The 20,812-nt window shown below is 44.1% G+C and overlaps 1 protein-coding gene across 2 annotated transcripts in view; it reads left to right on the top strand.

Moving 5' to 3' along the window:
- SYNRG (synergin gamma) overlaps positions 1-20,812 on the top strand; it is a 474,426-nt gene that overhangs the window by 359,449 nt on the left and 94,165 nt on the right. For both annotated transcript variants that reach the window (XM_069756583.1, XM_069756584.1), the window contains one exon: positions 11,583-11,731. In XM_069756583.1, coding sequence (XP_069612684.1) covers positions 11,583-11,731 — 149 coding nt within the window. The remainder of the gene's footprint in view (positions 1-11,582; positions 11,732-20,812) is intronic.

Here is a 20,812-nt window from a genome sequence, read left to right as displayed (position 1 = left end):
CACCAAAACAAAGAATAAGGAGTGTGCCCTTTGTAAAACCCTGCTGTCAGTTCAGTGGCCGAAGGAACTCTGCACTGACTGTATACATAAAACAATAAGAGATGAGACCCCTGACTTCGCCACAAGCCTTAGAGCCATAATTACTGTGGAAGTAAAAGGATCCGTAAATCGGACCTAAAAAAAAGGGAGCAAGAAGAGCCATAAAATTCTCACAGATTCTGAAGCCTCTCCTGGTGGGGATTGTCTTGAAAGATCCCCGTCTCCCACCTCCTCCTCTTTCCATTCTTCGGACTCCTCCTCGGACAGTGATATTGGAGGCCGTCCGTGCTTCCCAACCGAGGATATGGACAGAATGATTAAAGAAGTCTGATCCACAATGGGCTTTAAAGAGGACAAAACACGTAGATCCTCAGCGGACTCCGTAAGATTGGCAGCCAGGTCAGCAGGCCTTTCGAACACAGCGAGATGCGCCCTATGGCTAAAATGGTGTCCAGGTGATTTACCTTCAAAACCGTTTCTCTGTTCCATCCTGTGTGACGGTCAATTCCTTTTTGGGCAAAAACTAGAGGATATTTTGGAAAAGCCGGGGATAAAAAGAAGGGGTTTCCTGGCTGAAACCAGGAAACCTTTTCAGAGAAGAAAATGTAATAGAGGTTGTCCCCCAGGAGAAAGGAAGAGTTGGGACTTTTAAGGAGAAAAACAGGGTCTTGTTAAATGGAGAGGGCCCTCCACGTCTTCAAAATAATCCCCCCCCCCAATGGTGTAAGGTCAGAGTTAGGGGGAAGGCTCTCTCTATTTCTCCCTGCCTGGGTGAATATCTCCCCCATTGTGGGTTCTAAATATCAGAGACGGCTTAAGAATACACTTCATCCATTCACCCCGACAGATACACCTCGCAGGAAGTCTCAGGAGGAAACTAGCCCTGGAGACAGAAGTCTTGGGACTTGTACAGAAACCGGTTCTACGGGAAGTCCCTAGGCAAGAGGAAGGAAGGGGATTTTATTCCCCCCTCTTCTTGATACAAAAGCCGGACGGTTCTTGGAGAACCATTATCAATCTGAGAAACCTCAACCAGTGGGTAGAGAATTACTCCTTCAAGATCGAGTCAATAAACACAACGGTAAAAATCTTATTCCAGCACTGCTTCATGGCGGTGATAGACTTAAAGGATGCTTATTACCATATTCCTATCTATCGGGATCATCAAAAGTACCTGAGGGTAGCGCGATGTATCCAGATACAGATCAGGCACTTTCAATATGCAGCCTTTCCATTCGGTCTGTCTACAGCTCCAAGGGTTTTTACCAAGGTAATGGCAGAGTTGATGCCTTGCCTTCGTTCTCAGGACAAAGTTATTATCCCGTACTTGGACAACTTCCTCATAGTAGGGAGGTCGGAGAGTCACTGTTTAGATCAAGTGAAAGAAGTGACTTCAACTCTAATGGAGCTGGGATGGGTGGTAAATACCCTCAAATCTAAGTTAGTACCAAAAAAGTACAAACCTTCCTCGGGTTGGTACTGGACTCCGACACCAACTCTGCCTCCTACCAGAGAGCAAAATTGTCAAGATAAGAGGCTTGGTTCTGTCAGCAAAACAGCAGCCCATAAGGACACTGAGAAGAGCAATGTCACTACTAGGCTCTCTAAGGCTACGTTCACATTTGCGTTGTGCGGTGCTGCGTCGGCGACGCAACGCATGCAAAAACGCATGCAAAATGCATTGTTTTGTGATGCATGCGTCCTTTTTTTGGCATGATTTTTGGCGCAAAAAAAATGCAACATGCTGCGTCCTCTGCGCCCTGACGCTTGCACCAAAAAAGACCCATGCGTCACAAAACGCAAGACAACCCATGTCTATGCGCCCCCATGTTAAATATAGGGGCGCATGACGCATGCGTCGCCGCGGCTGCGCCCGACGCAACGCAAATGTGAACGTAGCCTAACATCTTATATTGCAAAAAAGAAAAAAAAAGAGCATTAACCGCACATACTAAAATCATACGTTGATCTAAAGCCGCTAGGCAAAAATTAATATAACTGAGTTTTTCAGTTTAACATTCTGATCAGACTGTATGAAGCACAGGTGATTTTAATTAGCAGGAGACTGCAAAGTAAGGGGTCTAGCCCATTTTGGCTCTCACTGAAGAGCTGGAGGAAGGTGAGTTTAAGTGCTCCTTTCATTTTGGTACTGGTGCTGTGTGGCGGCCATTGTTGCTGTGGCTTTGTGCTGGTGGGGCGGCGCGGTCTGGAGTCATGGGGACTCAGTCTTGCAGCATGGGTGCTGTGGGGCAACAGGCCGTCCGCCCTGCTGGTGCATGGCCGCTGTGGTGGTGGGCGCCGCACGGCTCCGCTCCGTTAGGGCGATAGGACCCACTACGAGGTTTGCCGTGAAGTGGCAGTGGGCTTCATACAGTCTGATCAGAATGTTAAACTGAAAACCTCATATTCAGTTATATTAATTTTTGCCTAGCGGCTTTAAATCAACGTATGATTTTAGTATGTGCGGTTCATGCTCTTTTTTTTTTTTTTTTTGCATAACATCTTGTATACCAGCAGTAAGATGGGCACAGTTTCACCTAAGGCAATTACAGTGGGAGGTCCTGTCAGCTCAGAAATCATTAAAAGGACATTTGGAAGGAAAAGTACATCTTTCCTCGATCGTAAGATTCCCTAACCTGGTGGACTGTAAGAGAGCATTTAGCATCGGGGTCCAGTGGCTATGACCAGGGGAAGATATCATCACGACTTATGCAAGTGGTACGTGATGTGGAGCACATCTAAGATCCCATGCAGTACAGGGAACATGGTCTTCTCTAGAAAGAGATCAGGGTTCAAATGTAAAGGAGCTGTGGGCTATGGAAAAGGCCTTGAGACATTTTCTTCCCGTACTTTGTGGCTGCCACACCCGTGTTATGTCGGACAATCGAGCAGTGGTGGCTTACATCAACCGCCAAGGGGAAATGAGATCCCGTACTCTTATGGAGGTAGCCAGCGTCCTGTTTCAGTTAGCAGAAAAACACCTGTTATCCCTCACTGCACTTCACATAAGAGGCGTCGAAAATACTATAGCAGACTTCCAGAGTCGCAGGGAATTGAGACAGGGGAAATAGTCCCTGAACCCTCGAGTGTTACAGCAGATAGTACAGGCCTGGGGCAAGCCAGTGATAGACCTATTTGCCACCTCACACAAAAGAAAGGTTAGGAATTTCTGCTCTCTAAATCCATCAGAAAATCCATTTGCGGTAGATGCCTGCACATACCCTGGAAACTTACCCTGGCCTACTTGTTTCCCCCGAGAACAGTGATTCCGACGATAGTGAGGAAGATCAGAGGGGATCAAGCGAGGGTGATCCTCATTGCTCCATTCTGGCTGAGGAGACCGTGCTTCTCCCATCTAAGGCAGATGTCTGTTTCAGATCCATGGATTTTGCCAGAAATTCTGGACCTACTTACCCAGGGGCCAGTATGCCACTTTTAGGTGAAAGGTTTCCATCTGACAGCATGGAATTTGAGAGGGTATTACTGAGTCGCTGGGGGTTCTCTCCAGGGCTAGTCTCCACCCTGTTGAAGAGTAGGAAGCTGATTACATCTAGAATCTATGGTAGAACATGGAGGAAATTTCTGGAATTCCTGGGTCAACCTCTGGGGGGAGGAGGTGCCAGTGGGGCCTATTCTAGAATTTTTACAGCGAGGATTACAACTTGGGTTAGCAACTAGTACACTCAAGGTTCAAGTTCCGGCCTTGGGGGCCTTATATAATTATAACCTAGCATCCAATAAGTGGGTGTACCGTTTCATAAAATCCTGTAGTAGATCTAAATCGGTTATAGTACCGAAAATTCCTCCCTGGGATCTAAATCTAGTCTTAAAAGTGCTAACAAAGACCCATTTGAGCCCTTACAGCAATTGTCACCAAAATTCCTCACCCTTAAAACAGTGTTGCTACTGGCACTAACATCAGCCCGTAGGGTAAGCGACTTACAAGCCCTGTCTATATGCCCTCCGTACACTCAGGTTTTTGAGGACAGGGTAATTCTAAGACCAGATCCTGCCTATCTCCCCTAGGTAGTTCTTAAGTTCCATAGGAGCCAAGAGATCACCTTGCCATAGTTTGTAATAACCCTACAAATCCAGGGGAGGAAAAATTCCATACGTTAGATGTAAGAAGGTCCATGTTATGTTACATGTATATGACTAGTCAGTGGAGGAAAGATCATTCTCTATTTGTAGCTTTCCATGGTAGCAGGAAGGGGTACGGTGTATGTAAATGTACCATTGCCAGATGGATCAGGGAGACCATTAGTTTATCCTATTCTGCGAGTGGCTCTGGTTCCTGAAGGCATCAAGGCTCATTCCACCAGAGCTGTGGCTACCTCCTGAACAGAAAAGGCAGAGGTATCGATTGATCAGATATGTAAGGCCGCTACCCGGTCCTCGCCATCTACCTTCTTTAAGCATTACCGACTAGGATCTGTCTTCCTCTGCTGATCTAACCTTTGGTAGAAGGGTGCTGCAAGCAGTGGTCCCTCCCTAAGGTTTTTCCATTCTCCAGAAGCCTCTCAGGTGTGCTGTCATGGGGGAAGGGAAAACACCAAGGTTACTTACCGGTAACCAGTTTTTCCGGAACCCATGACAGCACCCGTGTATTCCCCCCCCCCCCCCCCCCCGTTCCCTTTCACTCCTTTGGTGTGCACTATAGTTTGCGGTGTTTTTTGTTAATATAATGTGGTGATAGTTTGCCATGTGAACTAACCAGGGGGCCTCTCATGCTTTGTAAACCAACTGAAGCGAGGGAGAGGTACTGCCCTTTAATTTTCAGTAGGGTTTCTGTCCTGACTGGGCGGATCCCCTTTCTCAGGTGTGCTGTCATGGGTTCCGGAAAAAACGGCTACCGGTAAGTAACCTTGGTGCTTCTGCTGCGTTTTTGCACTTTCTCATTGCTTTCTATGGGTGAAAAAACACTGAAGGATGTGACATTCCACTATTTGCAAAAACGCAGCAGTTTTCCAAATCCATCCGGAAAAAAACCCTGTGTGTGCATGAGATTTCTGAAATCTAGACTTTGCTGATAGTATAAAATGCAGCTGAAAATTTGTTAAAAAACGCAACGTGTGAACATGGCTATAGAATCACTGGTGTACAAGGAAGCAGCACAGTGGCGCAGTGGTTAGCACTGCAGCCTTGCAGCGCTGGGGTCCTGGGTTCTAATCCCACCCAGGACAACATCTGCAAAGAGTTTGTATGTTCTCTCCGTGTTTGCGTGGGTTTCCTCCGGGCACTCCGGTTTCCTCCCACATTCCAAAGACATACTGATAGGGATTCTAGATTGTGAGCCCCATCGGGGACAGTGATGATAATGTGTGTGCAAAAACTGTAAAGCGCTGCGGAATATGTTAGCGCTATATAAAAATAAAGATTATTATTATTATCTTGATCCAAACAAAGTAAGATGAAAATGGCACTCACCCCAATGTTGCTGTCAAGCGAAGTCCTTTATTCAAGTATATACATGGACAAACATGAATTGAAGAGACGGCTGGTAGTAAGCAGGGTGCGGGGAGGAGGAAGGGGGACGACGGCCGTTTCGCGCGTGTGCGCTTCTACGGGTCCATGTGTGGGAATTGGTAACGTCATTTCCTATATAGGAGGCTGGACGACTAAATGTGATCAGGTGAGTGATTAAAATAATTACATTAAAAACACCACAGAACATCAATAAGCACTTTTTACAAATTCAGTTAGACATTACTTAATACAAAATAATGCAAAATAAATCCTTACGGAAAGATAAATCCTTATAGAAAAATAAATCCTTGCAGAAAAATAGTCATATCCAATTTATCATTTAACCCAATTGGTCCCTGTGCGTTGGTTTCAATGATCCATCTGGCCTCGCGTTGTAGAAGAAGTTTTTTGCGATCACCACCATTAGGTGGATTGTCAACTAGTTCTAAACCTGCAAATCGCAAAACATTTGGATCCGCGTTGTGCGTGTCTTTTATATGCTTGATAAAGCGAGGACAGCCTTTTCCTGAGGACATTGAATTATAATGTTCCCTAAATCTATGGAACATTGGGCGTATAGTTTTGCCGATATAGAAAAATTGGCAAGGACAGGTGATTATATAGACTACGTATTAGGATTTACATGTGATTAATTGGCGGACTGTATGATGGATGGGACCTATATGAATGGGATTATTAAAGGGACTCTGTCACCTGAATTTGGCGGGACTGGTTTTGGGTCATATGGGCGGAGTTTTCAGGTGTTTGATTCACCCTTTCCTTACCCGCTGGCTGCATGCTGGCTGCAATATTGGATTGAAGTTCATTCTCCGTCCTCCATAGTACACGCCTGCGAAAAGCAATCTTGCCTTGTGCAGGCGTGTACTATGGAGGACAGAGAATGAACTTCAATCCAATATTGCAGCCAGCATGCAGCCAGCGGGTAAGGAAAGGGTGAATCAAACACCCGAAAACTCCGCCCATATGACCCAAAACCAGTCCTGCCAAATTCAGGTGACAGGTTCCCTTTAAGGAATCTTAGATGGCAAAATTTACAGTTGCCGCATTTATGATTTCCAGTGGGTTGTGATTTTCTTAACCAGTTACTATTATCTTTTACAGTGAGACGAATTTTTACGAGGAGATCACCTAAGTTTTTTGTGCGTTTATAAGCGAAGGTGGGATGATGCGTTAATAGAGTAGATAGATCTCTGTCTTTTTGTAATATATGACAGTTTTTGTTAATGGCCGCATGGATTTCTTTATCCATGGGACTATGTGTAAATGTAAATACGAATTTATTATTTCCTGATTTCTCCTTTGGGGGGCATGTCGACCTCCTGCGTTTTTTTAATAGATTCTGTTGTGTGAGTTTTGTTACTCTATTTTCTGCGTTTGTAAGAATTTTAGGGGGGTAATTTCTGTTGCGAAAATTAGTTTTTAATTTTGATATTTGTTCTTTAAATGATGCTTCATTATTAGTGATTTTTCTATAGCGAACCATTTGACTATATGGTATAGCATTTTTCGTATGATATGGATGGGCGCTATTATAGTGAAGCAAATTATTTGTTGCATTTGGTTTTTTATGCACACATGTATTGATTTTACCCTCAATTATATCTATTTTGACGTCTAGGAAGTCGAGTGTATTGCCCCCAAAAACAGGCGGTAAATTTCATGTTCTCCTTATTAGTGGTATTGAGATAATGCACGAAATTATCAAAGTCTGTTTTTGATCCATCCCACACCATAAAAATATCGTCAGCAAATCTTAGATATGTTCGTATGTGCTGTAAAAATTGATTGGAAACAGAGGTGATATATTTTTCCTCGAAAACCGCAAGGAACAAGTTGGCAAATACACATGCGACGGGCGTACCCATCGCGGTTCCTGTATGTTGAATGAACCATTTGTCAAGAAATCTGAAGGCATTATGCGACAGTACGAACTCTAGGCTTTCAGTAATAAAGTCAATGAAGTCTTGATCTTTGTTCGTGTTGGATAGGATCGCTTGAATGCCTTATTTTGGGGAATTCTCGTATACAAACTGACGATATCAATTGAGACAAGGGAAAAAGTTGGTTGCCAGTCGATAGTTTGTAAAGCCAGTAGAAAGTCTCCAGAGTCTTTTATAAAGGATGGAATTTTTAATAATAATGGTTTGAGTAGCCAGTCGAGAAATTTGGACTGGGGTTCCGTTAAGGAGCCAATCCCAGATATTATAGGGCGCCCTGGCGGTTTGGTAGCATGTTTATGAATTTTCGGTAAGCTGTACCAGTTGGGAATGATGGGGTGTTCTGGTAGTAATTTTTCATCTTTATTCTTTAGTAACACTCCTTTTGCTACATATTTATTCAGCAGTGTTCTCAGTTTCTCCTTATATTTACTAGTGGGATTGCATTCCAAGGGGGCGTATGTAGCTTTATCATTTAATTGAGACATTGCTTCTTCAATGTAATATGTTTTGTCTAGAATGACAATATTGCCGCCCTTATCAGCTCTCCTAATGATTGTATCGTCCCATTGTTGTATTTCTCGTATTGCTTTTTCTTCGTTTGTTGAGAGATTTTTTTGCGGACGAGGGTAAAGTAAAGCTTCTACGTCCTTTAATACAAGATCTTGGAACAGGTCGATGGTGTTCCCAGGAGAAATGGGAGGCATGAAGGTGGATTGTATTCCACCTTTAAAGGGTTCGAAATTGGGAACAGTGTCGTTGTCTATAGTACTGTCATATGATACCGAAATAGGTTCATCCAGGTTCGCCAATAGCCATTCGTTCTCGATATCTCTCGGATCTATAGGGGGAAATGCCATAAAGCCTAATGTTCCAATTATAGCTGGGCTTTCTGTAGAGATATTTGTTTTACAGTTTTTATTATTATTTTCATGAGCAAAAAATTTTTTTAAATGCAATTTCCTTGTAGCCTTAAATAAATCGATTTTAAACTCTGTAAAGTTAAATTCTTCTGGAATACAGAAACTCAATCCTAGCGATAATACGTTTTTCTGTTCAGGTGTAAGAGTTCTTTTAGACAAATTAATTATCTGGAGTTCGTTATTGTCAGTTTCTATTTTCTCCAAGATACTTGTTTGCGTTTTTTCTGACTGTTTATTCTTCCGTCTGCCTCTTCTGATTTTCTTCCTAAAGGGATATCTGTTATTGGGGTAGATTCCGGAGCATTAGTATTTTCCCCTTGTTCTTCGATACCGCTGGAGTCGGAATCAGTTACCCATCCGTCTCTCTGCGGTTTGCGTTTGTTAGATTTTCTGGGAGGATAGTTTCTTTGATAATTTTTTCTTTTGTTTTTGTTCCAAGAGAAAATTTGCCCCGTGGCGAAATCATTTTTGTCCCGCAAAAATTTATCTTTTTTCTTCTGTTTCGTATCTATCTGAATTAATACCAGTTTTTTATCAAGTTTTTTAAAGAATAATTAAATTATAATTATTATTATTATTATTACCACATAAAGTGACATGTCAGATATAAAAAAAAATGTGGCTGGTCAGGAAGGTGAAAATAGGCTGTGATAGTACAAGGTTAAAAGCCTAACGGGGCTTAAACTCTATTAACCTGCTGATTACCACTACGTCTGCAGGCAGATGTCACATTTGGAAGTGACAGGCTTCCATTACGAACATGTTATGAAAAGGTTATGTCTCAGTCTCTGATCTTCTCTGTACACATCAAAACATCCACCTCCCTGACCCTTGTTGCTTTTCCAAGGTACATGGGTGATTTCCATAGCTTTGGGGACAATTGGTGTCCTACCACTACAAAGTATGTAAGACTATGTGCCCTAGGCCTACAGTGCACGTCATCCGCTTTCAAGCCCCGATTTACAAGAGATCTAAAGTGAGATTTTTCAGTGTCTGTCTACACACAACGCTACTGTATAGGAAGGCACAGCAGATCGCACTTTCCTGTACAGAGAGCCTCTGCAAAGACACGTAATAAAACAGTATGCCAGGATTTTTCCTATTTTCACACTGGATGCCTGTGGTGGGTGGATAACCTGTTGCCAATAATAATTTGTGAGCAAATGTTCATGAAAACGCTTGTTCATTCAGTAACCTCCTTATCATATGGTGATATGGCACAGGGTAAGCATATCACAGTATAGTATATATCTGTGAATGTGCCTGTCACAAAGGCTAACCATAAAAGGTTTATTACGCCTTCATTAAAAACTTTCTAACAGCAATTACGTGTTAAAATATCTAAAAAATGTATGCTCCGATGTTTAATCCTTGCCGCTTTAGGGTTGCATCACAGTTCTCCCTTTACCTGGCTGCCATATACAGGTCCTTCTCAAAAAATTAGCATATAGTGTTAAATTTCATTATTTACCATAATGTAATGATTACAATTAAACTTTCATATATTATAGATTCATTATCCACCAACTGAAATTTGTCAGGTCTTTTATTGTTTTAATACTGATGATTTTGGCATACAACTCCTGATAACCCAAAAAACCTGTCTCAATAAATTAGCATATCAAGAAAAGGTTCCCTAAACGACCTATTACCCTAATCTTCTGAATCAACTAATTAACTCTAAACACATGCAAAAGATACCTGAGGCTTTTATAAACTCCCTGCCTGGTTCATTACTCAAAACCCCCATCATGGGTAAGACTAGCGACCTGACAGATGTCAAGAAGGCCATCATTGACACCCTCAAGCAAGAGGGTAAGACCCAGAAAGAAATTTCTCAACAAATAGGCTGTTCCCAGAGTGCTGTATCAAGGCACCTCAATGGTAAGTCTGTTGGAAGGAAACAATGTGGCAGAAAACGCTGTACAACGAGAAGGAGACCGGACCCTGAGGAAGATTGTGGAGAAGGACCGATTCCAGACCTTGGGGAACCTGAGGAAGCAGTGGACTGAGTCTGGTGTGGAAACATCCAGAGCCACCGTGCACAGGCGTGTGCAGGAAATGGGCTACAGGTGCCGCATTCCCCAGGTAAAGCCACTTTTGAACCATAAACAGCGGCAGAGGCGCCTGACCTGGGCTACAGAGAAGCAGCACTGGACTGTTGCTAAGTGGTCCCAAGTACTTTTTTCTGATGAAAGCAAATTTTGCATGTCATTCGTAAATCAAGGTGCCAGAGTCTGGAGGAAGACTGGGGAGAAGGAAATGCCAAAATGCCTGAAGTCCAGTGTCAAGTACCCACAGTCAGTGATGGTGTGGGGTGCCATGTCAGCTGCTGGTGTTGGTCCACTGTGTTTCATCAAGGGCAGGGTCAATGCAGCTAGCTATCAGGAGATTTTGGAGCACTTCATGCTTCCATCGGCTGAAATGCTTTATGGAGATGAAGATTTCATTTTTCAGCACGACCTGGCACCTGCTCACAGTGCCAAAACCACTGGTAAATGGTTTACTGACCATGGTATTACTGTGCTCAATTGGCCTGCCAACTCTCCTGACCTGAACCCCATAGAGAATCTGTGGGATATTGTGAAGAGAAAGTTGAGAGACGCAAGACCCAACACTCTGGATGAGCTTAAGGCCGCTATTGAAGCATCCTGGGCCTCCATAACATCTCGGCAGTGTCACAGGCTGATTGCTTCCATGCCACGCCACATTGAAGCAGTCATTTCTGCCAAAGGATTCCCGACCAAGTATTGAGTGCATAACTGAACATTATTATTTGATGGTTTTTTTGTTTGTTATTAAAAAACACTTTTATTTGATTGGATGGGTGAAATATGCTAATTTATTGAGACAGGTTTTTTGGGTTATCAGGAGTTGTATGCCAAAATCATCAGTATTAAAACAATAAAAGACCTGACAAATTTCAGTTGGTGGATAATGAATCTATAATATATGAAAGTTTAATTGTAATCATTACATTATGGTAAATAATGAAATTTAACACTATATGCTAATTTTTTGAGAAGGACCTGTATATTATGTGAGGAGAGAAGACAGAGCCGTTGGTCAGGCTCGCAGGTGATCCACTGCAGTCTGGCAAGCAGTTATGGAGAGGGAAGGGGTTAAACAATAGTTATAATACTGCTGATGTTGGAACAGCATGACTGCTTACCCATATTGTTGTTTGACTTCACAGGCGTGATCGAGGTGTATAGAGTCACCAAGCGGGTGGAATTGGGTATAAAATCCACGGCCGTATGCAGTGAGAAACTGCAATTGTTATTGAAGGATATAGACAAACTATGGAACAACCTGATAGGATTTATGTCACTGGCTGCCCTAATGGTAAGTCTTTGATATGTTGTACACATTACCATTTACATGTTGCGTTTGGCTTGTGAGCAGATCTAGTGATGCAAATATTCTGTGGTCTAACTGGCACATGAACGCTGCTGAGAATTTTACACTGCCGCAGACCTTTTTTTTTCTTCAAGAGTTCGGAAAAAAGTTGCATGGCTAGAAATAAGTACCCAAGATGATTAAGCCATAGGCAAAATTACTGTGGATATTTTTTGTATAGATAATTTGTGACACAAATATATGTTGGTAGGTATTATCGTAATTCAGTAAGTCTGCATCAGTTATGCTATACATGGTGCATTTATTATCTTACGCTATGTTTTCATGGACATATGAAAAGGGGTATAAAATATCCCATTCACTTGAATTGCTGGAGGAGCACAGGCATGTTGTGCCAGGGATCCATGCCTTCATCCTGACACAATCATCATTTTGTGAACAAGGTTTTCCAATTCGGAATACATTTATTAATTCTTTTATACATTTTCAGTCAAATTCAGACAACTATGAAACACTAGATGGTGGCCCGATTCTAACACATCGGGTATTCTAGAATATGTATGTATGTATGTATATAGCAGCCACATAGTATATAGCACAGGTCACATTGTATATAGGAGCCATGTAGTATATAGCAGACAAATACTACGTGGCCTGTGCTATATACTATGTGGCTGCTATATACATACATACATATTGTAGAATACCCGATGCGTTAATACAGGCCAAGCAGTATATAACAGTGGCCGCGCAGTATATAACACAGCCCTAACAGTATACAACACAGCCCACGTACTATATAACACAGCCCACGCAGTATATAGCAGCCACGCAGTATCTAACACAGGCGACGTAGTATATAGCACAGCCCAGGCAGTATATAACACAGCCCACATACTATATAGCACAGCCCACGCAGTATATAACACAGCCCACGTACTATATAACACAGCCCACGCAGTAATATAGCAGCCATGCAGTATCTAACACAGGCGACATTGTATATTACACAGCCCACGCAGTATATAACACTGGCCACGTAGTATATAGCAGCCACACAGTATATAACACAGTCCACACAGTATATATCAGTGTGGGCACATATCCCTGTTAAAAAAAAATAATTAAAATAAAAAAATAGTTATATACTTACCCGCAGGGATCCAGCGAAGCTCTGGCGATGCACTCGCGCCTGCCGCCATCTTCCGTTACCAGGATGCATTGCGACATTACCCAGATGACTTAGCGGTCTCGCGAGACCACTAAGTCTTCTGGATAATTTCGCAATGCATCTCTGAGAACAGAAGATGGCGGCAGGCGCGAGTGCATCGTCGGACAACGGAAGGTGAGAATAGCAGGCTTTTTGTTTTTTTATTATTTTTAACATGACATCTTTTTACTATTGATACTGCATAGGCAGCATCAATAGTAAAAAGTTGGGGACACACAGGGTTAATAGCAGCGGTAGTGGAGTGCGTTACCCACGGCATAACGTGGTCCGTTACCGCTGGCATTAACCCTGTGTGAGCGGTGACTGGGAGAGGAGTATGGAGCGGGCGCCGTGCACTGACTGCAGTGGAGTAGGGAGGGACTAATCTGACTGTGCCCGTCGCTGATTGGTCGCGGCAGCCATGACAGGCAGCTGGCGAGACCTATTCGCGTCCGGACTACGCCTGTCGCAGCGACATTGCCGCAGGATTTAAATCCCACTTCCCTGATTAATCGCGCCCAGCCGGCGCGACCAATCAGCGACATTGGCGTGGGATTTAAATCACGCTTCGCTTTGTTGGTCGCGCCCAGCCGGCGTGGTTGTTTTTTCCCGGTGAAAGACCTGGCTATTTATTGCTTGCGTTGAGAAACACGTGATGGTGTCTCCGCTGCTTTTCTACAAGAAAGACGGAAGTGACCCTTAGACAATTATATAGTAGATGGTCAGTGTATAGGTCTCTCGACGTGAGCTTAACAGCCTCATATGTGCCCGTGACACTGTTGGCACACCTGCGGCTAGTCTGTGCATTACGTTTCAAACCTGGACAGTGTTTCATGGATGCCTGAATCCACCCTTAAAATGTTTTTTTTTTCTTCTGTGGATTTCAGCATATTTGAGATCAGTTATTCAGTGCCCTGCTCTGAGCACTTACTTTGGGGTTTCCATCTAAATCTGAGTGACGTGATTCAGATGAAACTTCCGATGGATCCATTCACTATAGAGAGGCAGCAGATTTACTCTGGACTCCGTATGGCCTCTGTTTCGCGGTGTCTTTCTTTTCAGAAGTGCACAAAACTGTGGCTGACGGCACTTTTATGCAATCCTAAAAATATGGACACCGCCGGATCACAGGTCAGATGGCATCCACAGTGACTCCATCTGGCTCATTATGGGGAATTTTCCGCCGGGGTTCTGGCTGAATCTCGTATTTCAGAGATTTAATCTGAAACCCCTGTGTAAGCACTCAGCGCAGAGCGCAGGATAAAATTGCGCCAAGGCAGAATGAAATAATCAACAGCATGTGAAGAATTGGTTTTATTTATTTTTTATGCTTTTCCTCATGCGATATAAGTGATTAGGTGACTTTACTCTTAGGGTCGGTGCAATTACAGCGATACCAGATTTATGTCGGGTTTTTATGTTTGGCTGCTGTCAGACACTAAAAGACGCTTTTTATTGCGAAAACTAGTTTTTGCATTACCATATTTTGAGAGCTCTAATTTTTTATTTCGGCCGACAGTCACGTGAAGGCTTGTTTTTTGCATGACGAGCTGACTTTTCTATTGGTACCGTTTTCGGGCACATGACATTTTTTGATCGCTTTCTATTCCAATTTTGAGAATTGCTTTTTTTTTTATACCGTCAGCCTTATTCTTCGGGTCAGTACGATTACAGCAATTCCTCATTTATATTGTTTTTATTGGCGCTTTTACACAAATGATGGAGCTTTTCAACGGTACCATTTTTATTTACATTCATCTTTTTGATCGTGTTTTATTGCACTTTTTGGTCGGCAGTATGATAAAGGTTTGTTTTTTGCCTCATTTTTTATTTTTTTTTTACAGTGTTCACTGAAGGGTTTAACTAGTGGGACAGTTATATAGAGCTGGTCGTAACGGACGCGACGATACCAAATCTGTGTATTTTAGGCTATGTGTACACGTTGCGGTTTTTACCGCGGAACCGCGGCGATTTTGATGCTGCGAGTCCGCAGCAGTTTCCATTGCGTTTACAGTAACCTGTAAACCCTATGGAAACCGCAAACCGCTGTGCACATGCTGCGGGAAAAACCGCGCAGAAACGCAGCGGTTTATAACCCGCAGCATGTCACTTTTGTGCAGAATCGCAGCGATTCTGCACCCATAGAAATGCATTGATCCGCTTATAATGTGCGGGTTATACCGGGGGTGGAGGAGAGGAGAGTCTCCTCCAGGCCCCGGGAACCATATTTGTGGTTAAAAAAAGAATTAAAATAAAAAATAATGCTATACTCACCTCTCAGCGCTGCACGCGGCCGTCCGGTCTCAGGTTTGCTATGCGACCAGGACCTGCGGTGACGTCGCGGTCACATGACCGTGACATCACGAAGGTCCTTCTCGCACAGCATCTTTGGAACCGGACCGCCGCCTGCAGCACCGAGGAGATCGGGACGTCAGAGGGTGAGTAACATAGTAACATAGTTAGTAAGGCCGAAAAAAGACATTTGTCCATCCAGTTCAGCCTATATTCCATCATAATAAATACCCAGATCTACGTCCTTCTACAGAACCTAATAATTGTATGATACAATATTGTTCTGCTCCAGGAAGACATCCAGGCCTCTCTTGAACCCCTCGACTGAGTTTGCCATCACCACCTCCTCAGGCAAGCAATTCCAGATTCTCACTGCCCTAACAGTAAAGAATCCTCTTCTATGTTGGTGGAAAAACCTTCTCTCCTCCAGACGCAAAGAAGGAGAGAAGGTTTTTCCACCAACATAGAAGAGGATTCTTTACTGTTAGGGCAGTGAGAATAACATTATTTTTTTATTTTTAACATTACTATTGATGCTGCATATGCTGCATCAATAGTAGGAGTAAAATCCCGCAGCGGAACCCGCAGGACAAAACGTGATAAATCTGCAGGGATAACCGCAGCGGGTTTGCCCTGCAGATTTATCAAACCCGCAGGGACCCGACGCAACGTGTGAACATGGCCTTATTGTTTTTTCTAATTTATATAAATGTATATATTGGAAAAATATTGTTTTTCTTTATTTGGGGATTTTTAAAAAAATGTTTTTACTTTGTAATATTTTTTTTTTTACTTTTTTTCAATTGTCCCAGTATGGTACATTACTATATAACATCAGATCGCTGATCTGATCCTCTGCACTGCATAGCATCAGATCAGCAATCTGACAGGCAGTTAAGGAGGCATGCCAGCGCCTGCAGCTTGTGAGCAGAGGCTCACAAGCCACCTTACCTGCAAGACCCCGAAGGACCCATGTAGACCATCAGGACAACGTGATGCTTATCTGTTCCGCTGTCACTACTGACAGTGGCATCAGAGGGGGTTAAATGCCCACGATCGGTGCTCCCACTGATTGTGGGCATTGCTGCAGGGTGTCCGCTGTCACAGCTGACACCCGCGCCCGATCACTTCAGCGCTCAGCATGAGGTCGCACGATCGGTGCTCCATACTAGTACTGCTCTTTGCGGGAATTCTTCTCCCGCAGAGCAGTACTAGTACGGTGCATGTTGCGAAAGGGTTAAACTATAGGTTTTGTAAATTTCATTGAAACCATTAAAAATTGGTGCTAAACTTTTAATCCTTCTAACAACCTAACTTAAAATAAAAATTGTTGCAAAAAAGTAGGCATATGTGGTAAATGTTATTTCTTAACTATTTTGTGTCCTATAACCATCTGGTTTAAGAGCATTAAGGCCATGTTCACACGTTGCGGATTTTAAAGCGGATCTGCAGCAGTTTCCCATGTGGTTTACAGTACCATGTAAACCTATGGAAAACCAAATCCGCGGAAAAAAACGTGCGGAAAAGCAGCGTTGTTTTTTCCGCAGCATGTGAATTTTGTGCGGATCTGCAGCGTTTCTGCACCCATAGACTTGCAATGAGTTGAGCACATCCGCAGCAAAACCGCAGATGTAAAAAAGATCTGCGGTTTAGCTGCGGGGAAAACGCTGCAGATCGGGAGGAGGGAGTGTGTGGGCGGAAACTGTGTGCATGTATGTGTGTGCGGGCGGGGTCTGCGGGCTGTCAATGGGTCTGCCGGTGCGTCTGCAGGGCTGTCGTGGGTCTGTGCAGGACTGTCGAGGGTCTGTGCGGAGCTGTGCAGAAGGGTCTTTGGGTGTGTGTGTAGAGTTATTATCCTATGGGACTACAAGTCCCATCGGGGCTATGCCTGCTATAGTGCAGTGATTGACACATTAGCCAATGATGGGACAGTAGTAGTCCCATCATCCGACTAATGTGTTGAATGAAAAAAAAAATTACATACAGTACATACAACATATAACAAGTACATACAAGATATAACAAGAACATATAACATACAGTACATACAACATATGACATGCTGAACATACAACATATAACATACAACAGTACAAACCATACAACAGTACATACAACAGTACAAACAATACAGCAGTACAAACCATACAACAGTACATACAACAGTACATACAACAGTACATACAGCAGTACATACAACAGTACTATGAAACATGGTCAGTGTATAGGTCTCTCGACCTGAGCTTAACAGCCTCATTTGTGCCCGTGACACTGTCGGGATACTCGAGTTAAAGGGAAGGTGCCACCAGTTTTCTTGTATTTTGTTTTTTTCTGAAATTAAGCTTAAAATAGTAATTAAAATGTATTAATGCAATGTTTTGCACTGTTTGCAAACATTTCTATATGAAAAATATTATATATTTTTCTACAAATATACATATTTACCACTAGGGGGAGCATTTTCCGTTTTAGACCTCAAGCAGCTATTGTAACATTTAGCAGCTCTGCCCCAGGGATATTAGACCACCCAAAAGGGGAGGGAAATGGTGATGTCAGCAGTTACTGCCCCAATTTTGCTGCTAACAGTAAAGGCCCCTTCACATTAAGCGACGCTGCAGTGATACCGACAACGATCCGGATCGCTGCAGCGTCGCTGTTTGGTCGCTGGAGAGCTGTCACACAGACAGCTCTCCAGCGACCAACGATCCCGAAGTCCCCGGGTAACCAGGGTAAACATCGGGTTACTAGGGCGCAGGGCCGCGCTTATTAACCCGATGTTTACCCTGGTTACCAGCGTAAAAGTAAAAAAAAAAAAACACTACATACTTACCTACCGCTGTCTGTCCCCGGCGCTCTGCTTCTCTGCACTCCTCCTGTACTGGCTGTGAGCACAGCGGCCGGAAAGCAGAGCGGTGACGTCACCGCTCTGCTTTCCGGCTGACCGACGCTCACAGCCAGTACAGGAGGAGTGCTGAGCACAGCGCCGGGGACAGACAGCGGTAGGTAAGTATGTAGTGTTTGTTTTTTTTTACTTTTACGCTGGTAACCAGGGTAAACATCGGGTTACTAAGCGCGGCCCTGCGCTTAGTTACCCGATGTTTACCCTGGTTACCAGTGAAGACATCACTGGATCGGTGTCACACACGCCGATCCAGCGATGTCCACGGGAGATCCAGCGACGAAATAAAGTTCTGGACTTTGTTCAGCGACCAACGATCTCCCAGCAGGGGCCTGATCGTTGGTCGCTGTCAAACATAACGATTTCCTTAACGATATCGTTGCTACGTCACAAAAAGCAACGATATCGTTAACGATATCGTTATGTGTGAAGGTACCTTAAGAATGAAGAGCAGCATCACAGGGCAGCACCATCACCAGCAGTTACTGCATCAGAGGCACAGCTTGTTTACAGAGGAGCAGAACACAGTGGACTCTTCAGCATTTTTTTGTGAATAAAGGTACCGTCACACTTAGCGACGCTGCAGCGATACCGACAACGATCCGGATCGCTGCAGCGTCGCTGTTTGGTCGCTGGAGAGCTGTCACACAGACCGCTCTCCAGCGACCAACGATGCCGGTAACCAGGGTAAACATCGGGTAACTAAGCGCAGGGCCGCGCTTAGTAACCCGATGTTTACCCTGGTTACCATCCTAAAAGTAAAAAAAACAAACACTACATACTTACCTACAGCCGTCTGTCCTCCAGCGCTGTGCTCTGCACTCCTCCTGTACTGTCTGTGTGAGCACAGCGGCCGGAAAGCAGAGCGGTGATGTCACCGCTCTGCTTTCCGGCTGACCGACGCTCACAGTCAGTGCAGGAGGAGAGCAGAGCACAGCGCTGGAGGACAGACGGCTGTAGGTAAGTATGTACTGTTTGTTTTTTTTACTTTTAGGATGGTAACCAGGGTAAACATCGGGTTACTAAGCGCGGCCCTGCGCTTAGTTACCCGATGTTTACCCTGGTTACCAGTGAAGACATCGCTGAATCGGTGTCACACACGCCGATTCAGCGATGTCTGCGGGGAGTCCAGCGACCAAATAAAGTTCTGGACTTTCTTCCCCGACCAGCGACAGCACAGCAGGGGCCTGACCACTGCTGCCGGTCACACTGGACGATATCGCTAGCGAGGACGCTGCAACGTCACCGATCGCTAGCGATATCGTCTAGTGTGACGGTACCTTAACATTCTTGCCATCCCCCTTCCCCCACCTTAATCCCTGTCCTGTCAGCTGCCCTGCTCTCTCTCTCCAGGTGTCACCTCCCTCTCTGCAGGCTGTGAGTGCAGCTTACCAGAGATCACAGGGACTGTGTGTGTGGGGGAGGGGGAGACACGGCAGGAGAAGCACACAGGGCAGCCTGTGAGAGCAGAGGATGTGCCTGCTTGGAGTACAGAGGAGCAGTGAGGGCTTCTTCTGTCCTGCGATAGAGAGTAAATGGAGCTCGGCACATAGCACAGGGCTATAGTAAAATGGCAGCTAGTCAAACCTACAGCAGTGAGTTGTGCAGCCCACAGAGGTGTGCCCAGCTCACTGCTAATGCTGCTGCAATGTTACAGATAGGGTGGGTCGGTCTATTATCTCCTATGTCCATGGGGTGCCGTAATCTGACACTGATAGTGCCCTGCTACTGTGCAAAACCAAGATGTCAGCCCCCAGTGCATTCTTTAAACTCATATAACACATGAAATCTGTTTCACATGCATTTCAAACTTGCTTATAGCAGCATGTTATGCTACATTACAGTGATTTATTAATGACCTACAAACGCGGTACCTTCCCTTTAAATCTGTTGCAACCTCGGAAGAAGCAGCACGCAAAATACTCGTCCGGGGTGCTTCTGTGGTGGTCACACAGGTTATACTCAAGTCTCTCTTTATACTATTGCCATATGTTTTCAGCCATCGTGCTGTATTTCATGATCATCTTTGCTTCATTGTTGCAGTGATCATAGCCACACTATTCTTTATGCATTATGCCTATTAGCAGCAATAAGGTGTATAATTAGGAGCTTTTCATGTATATCTGTTTACAATATAATTAGTTTGTATCTCCTTATTTACGTATGTGGCTATATTTGCTTGTGACATATTCTGGGTAGTGATTATATTTCACAAGAACACACTGGCGCTAAACTGAACTCCTGTTACAAAAGCTGCTGGCACCTTGGAAGGTAACGTGTGCAGCCCTGCCAACCTAAATAGTGATCACAAAAAAAGAAACTAAGATTCCGCCGCGCTAGGTAATGGATGGAAACGGATACTGAAAGATAAGTATTTAAAGTATTAAGCATTTAAATAACTCCGTGTGATGTAGCTGATGTGTCAGAAGTGACCCTGACATGTGCCTGGAGTGGTTGCTCCTATTGTAATAGTGCATTTACATTGCGAGTATTTGTGTACCCGCCTCGCTATATTCAGATGTCCCGCCCTGCAGTTGTTGCGTCTCCTTGGCAGCCACTAAACATGCTGGGCTTCTTAACCAATCACAGTAATGCAGCAGACATCTTGGTTGTGGCATTACTGTGATTGGCTGGCTGCCCGGCGTCATGGGGTTTATTGAAGCTC

The sequence above is a fragment of the Ranitomeya imitator genome, chromosome 3, assembly GCF_032444005.1.
Source record: "Ranitomeya imitator isolate aRanImi1 chromosome 3, aRanImi1.pri, whole genome shotgun sequence".
In the NCBI taxonomy this organism is placed as follows: domain Eukaryota; kingdom Metazoa; phylum Chordata; class Amphibia; order Anura; family Dendrobatidae; genus Ranitomeya; species Ranitomeya imitator.
The sequence above is the reverse complement of the archived record's forward strand: the minus strand, read 5'-3'. Positions and strand labels throughout refer to the sequence as shown.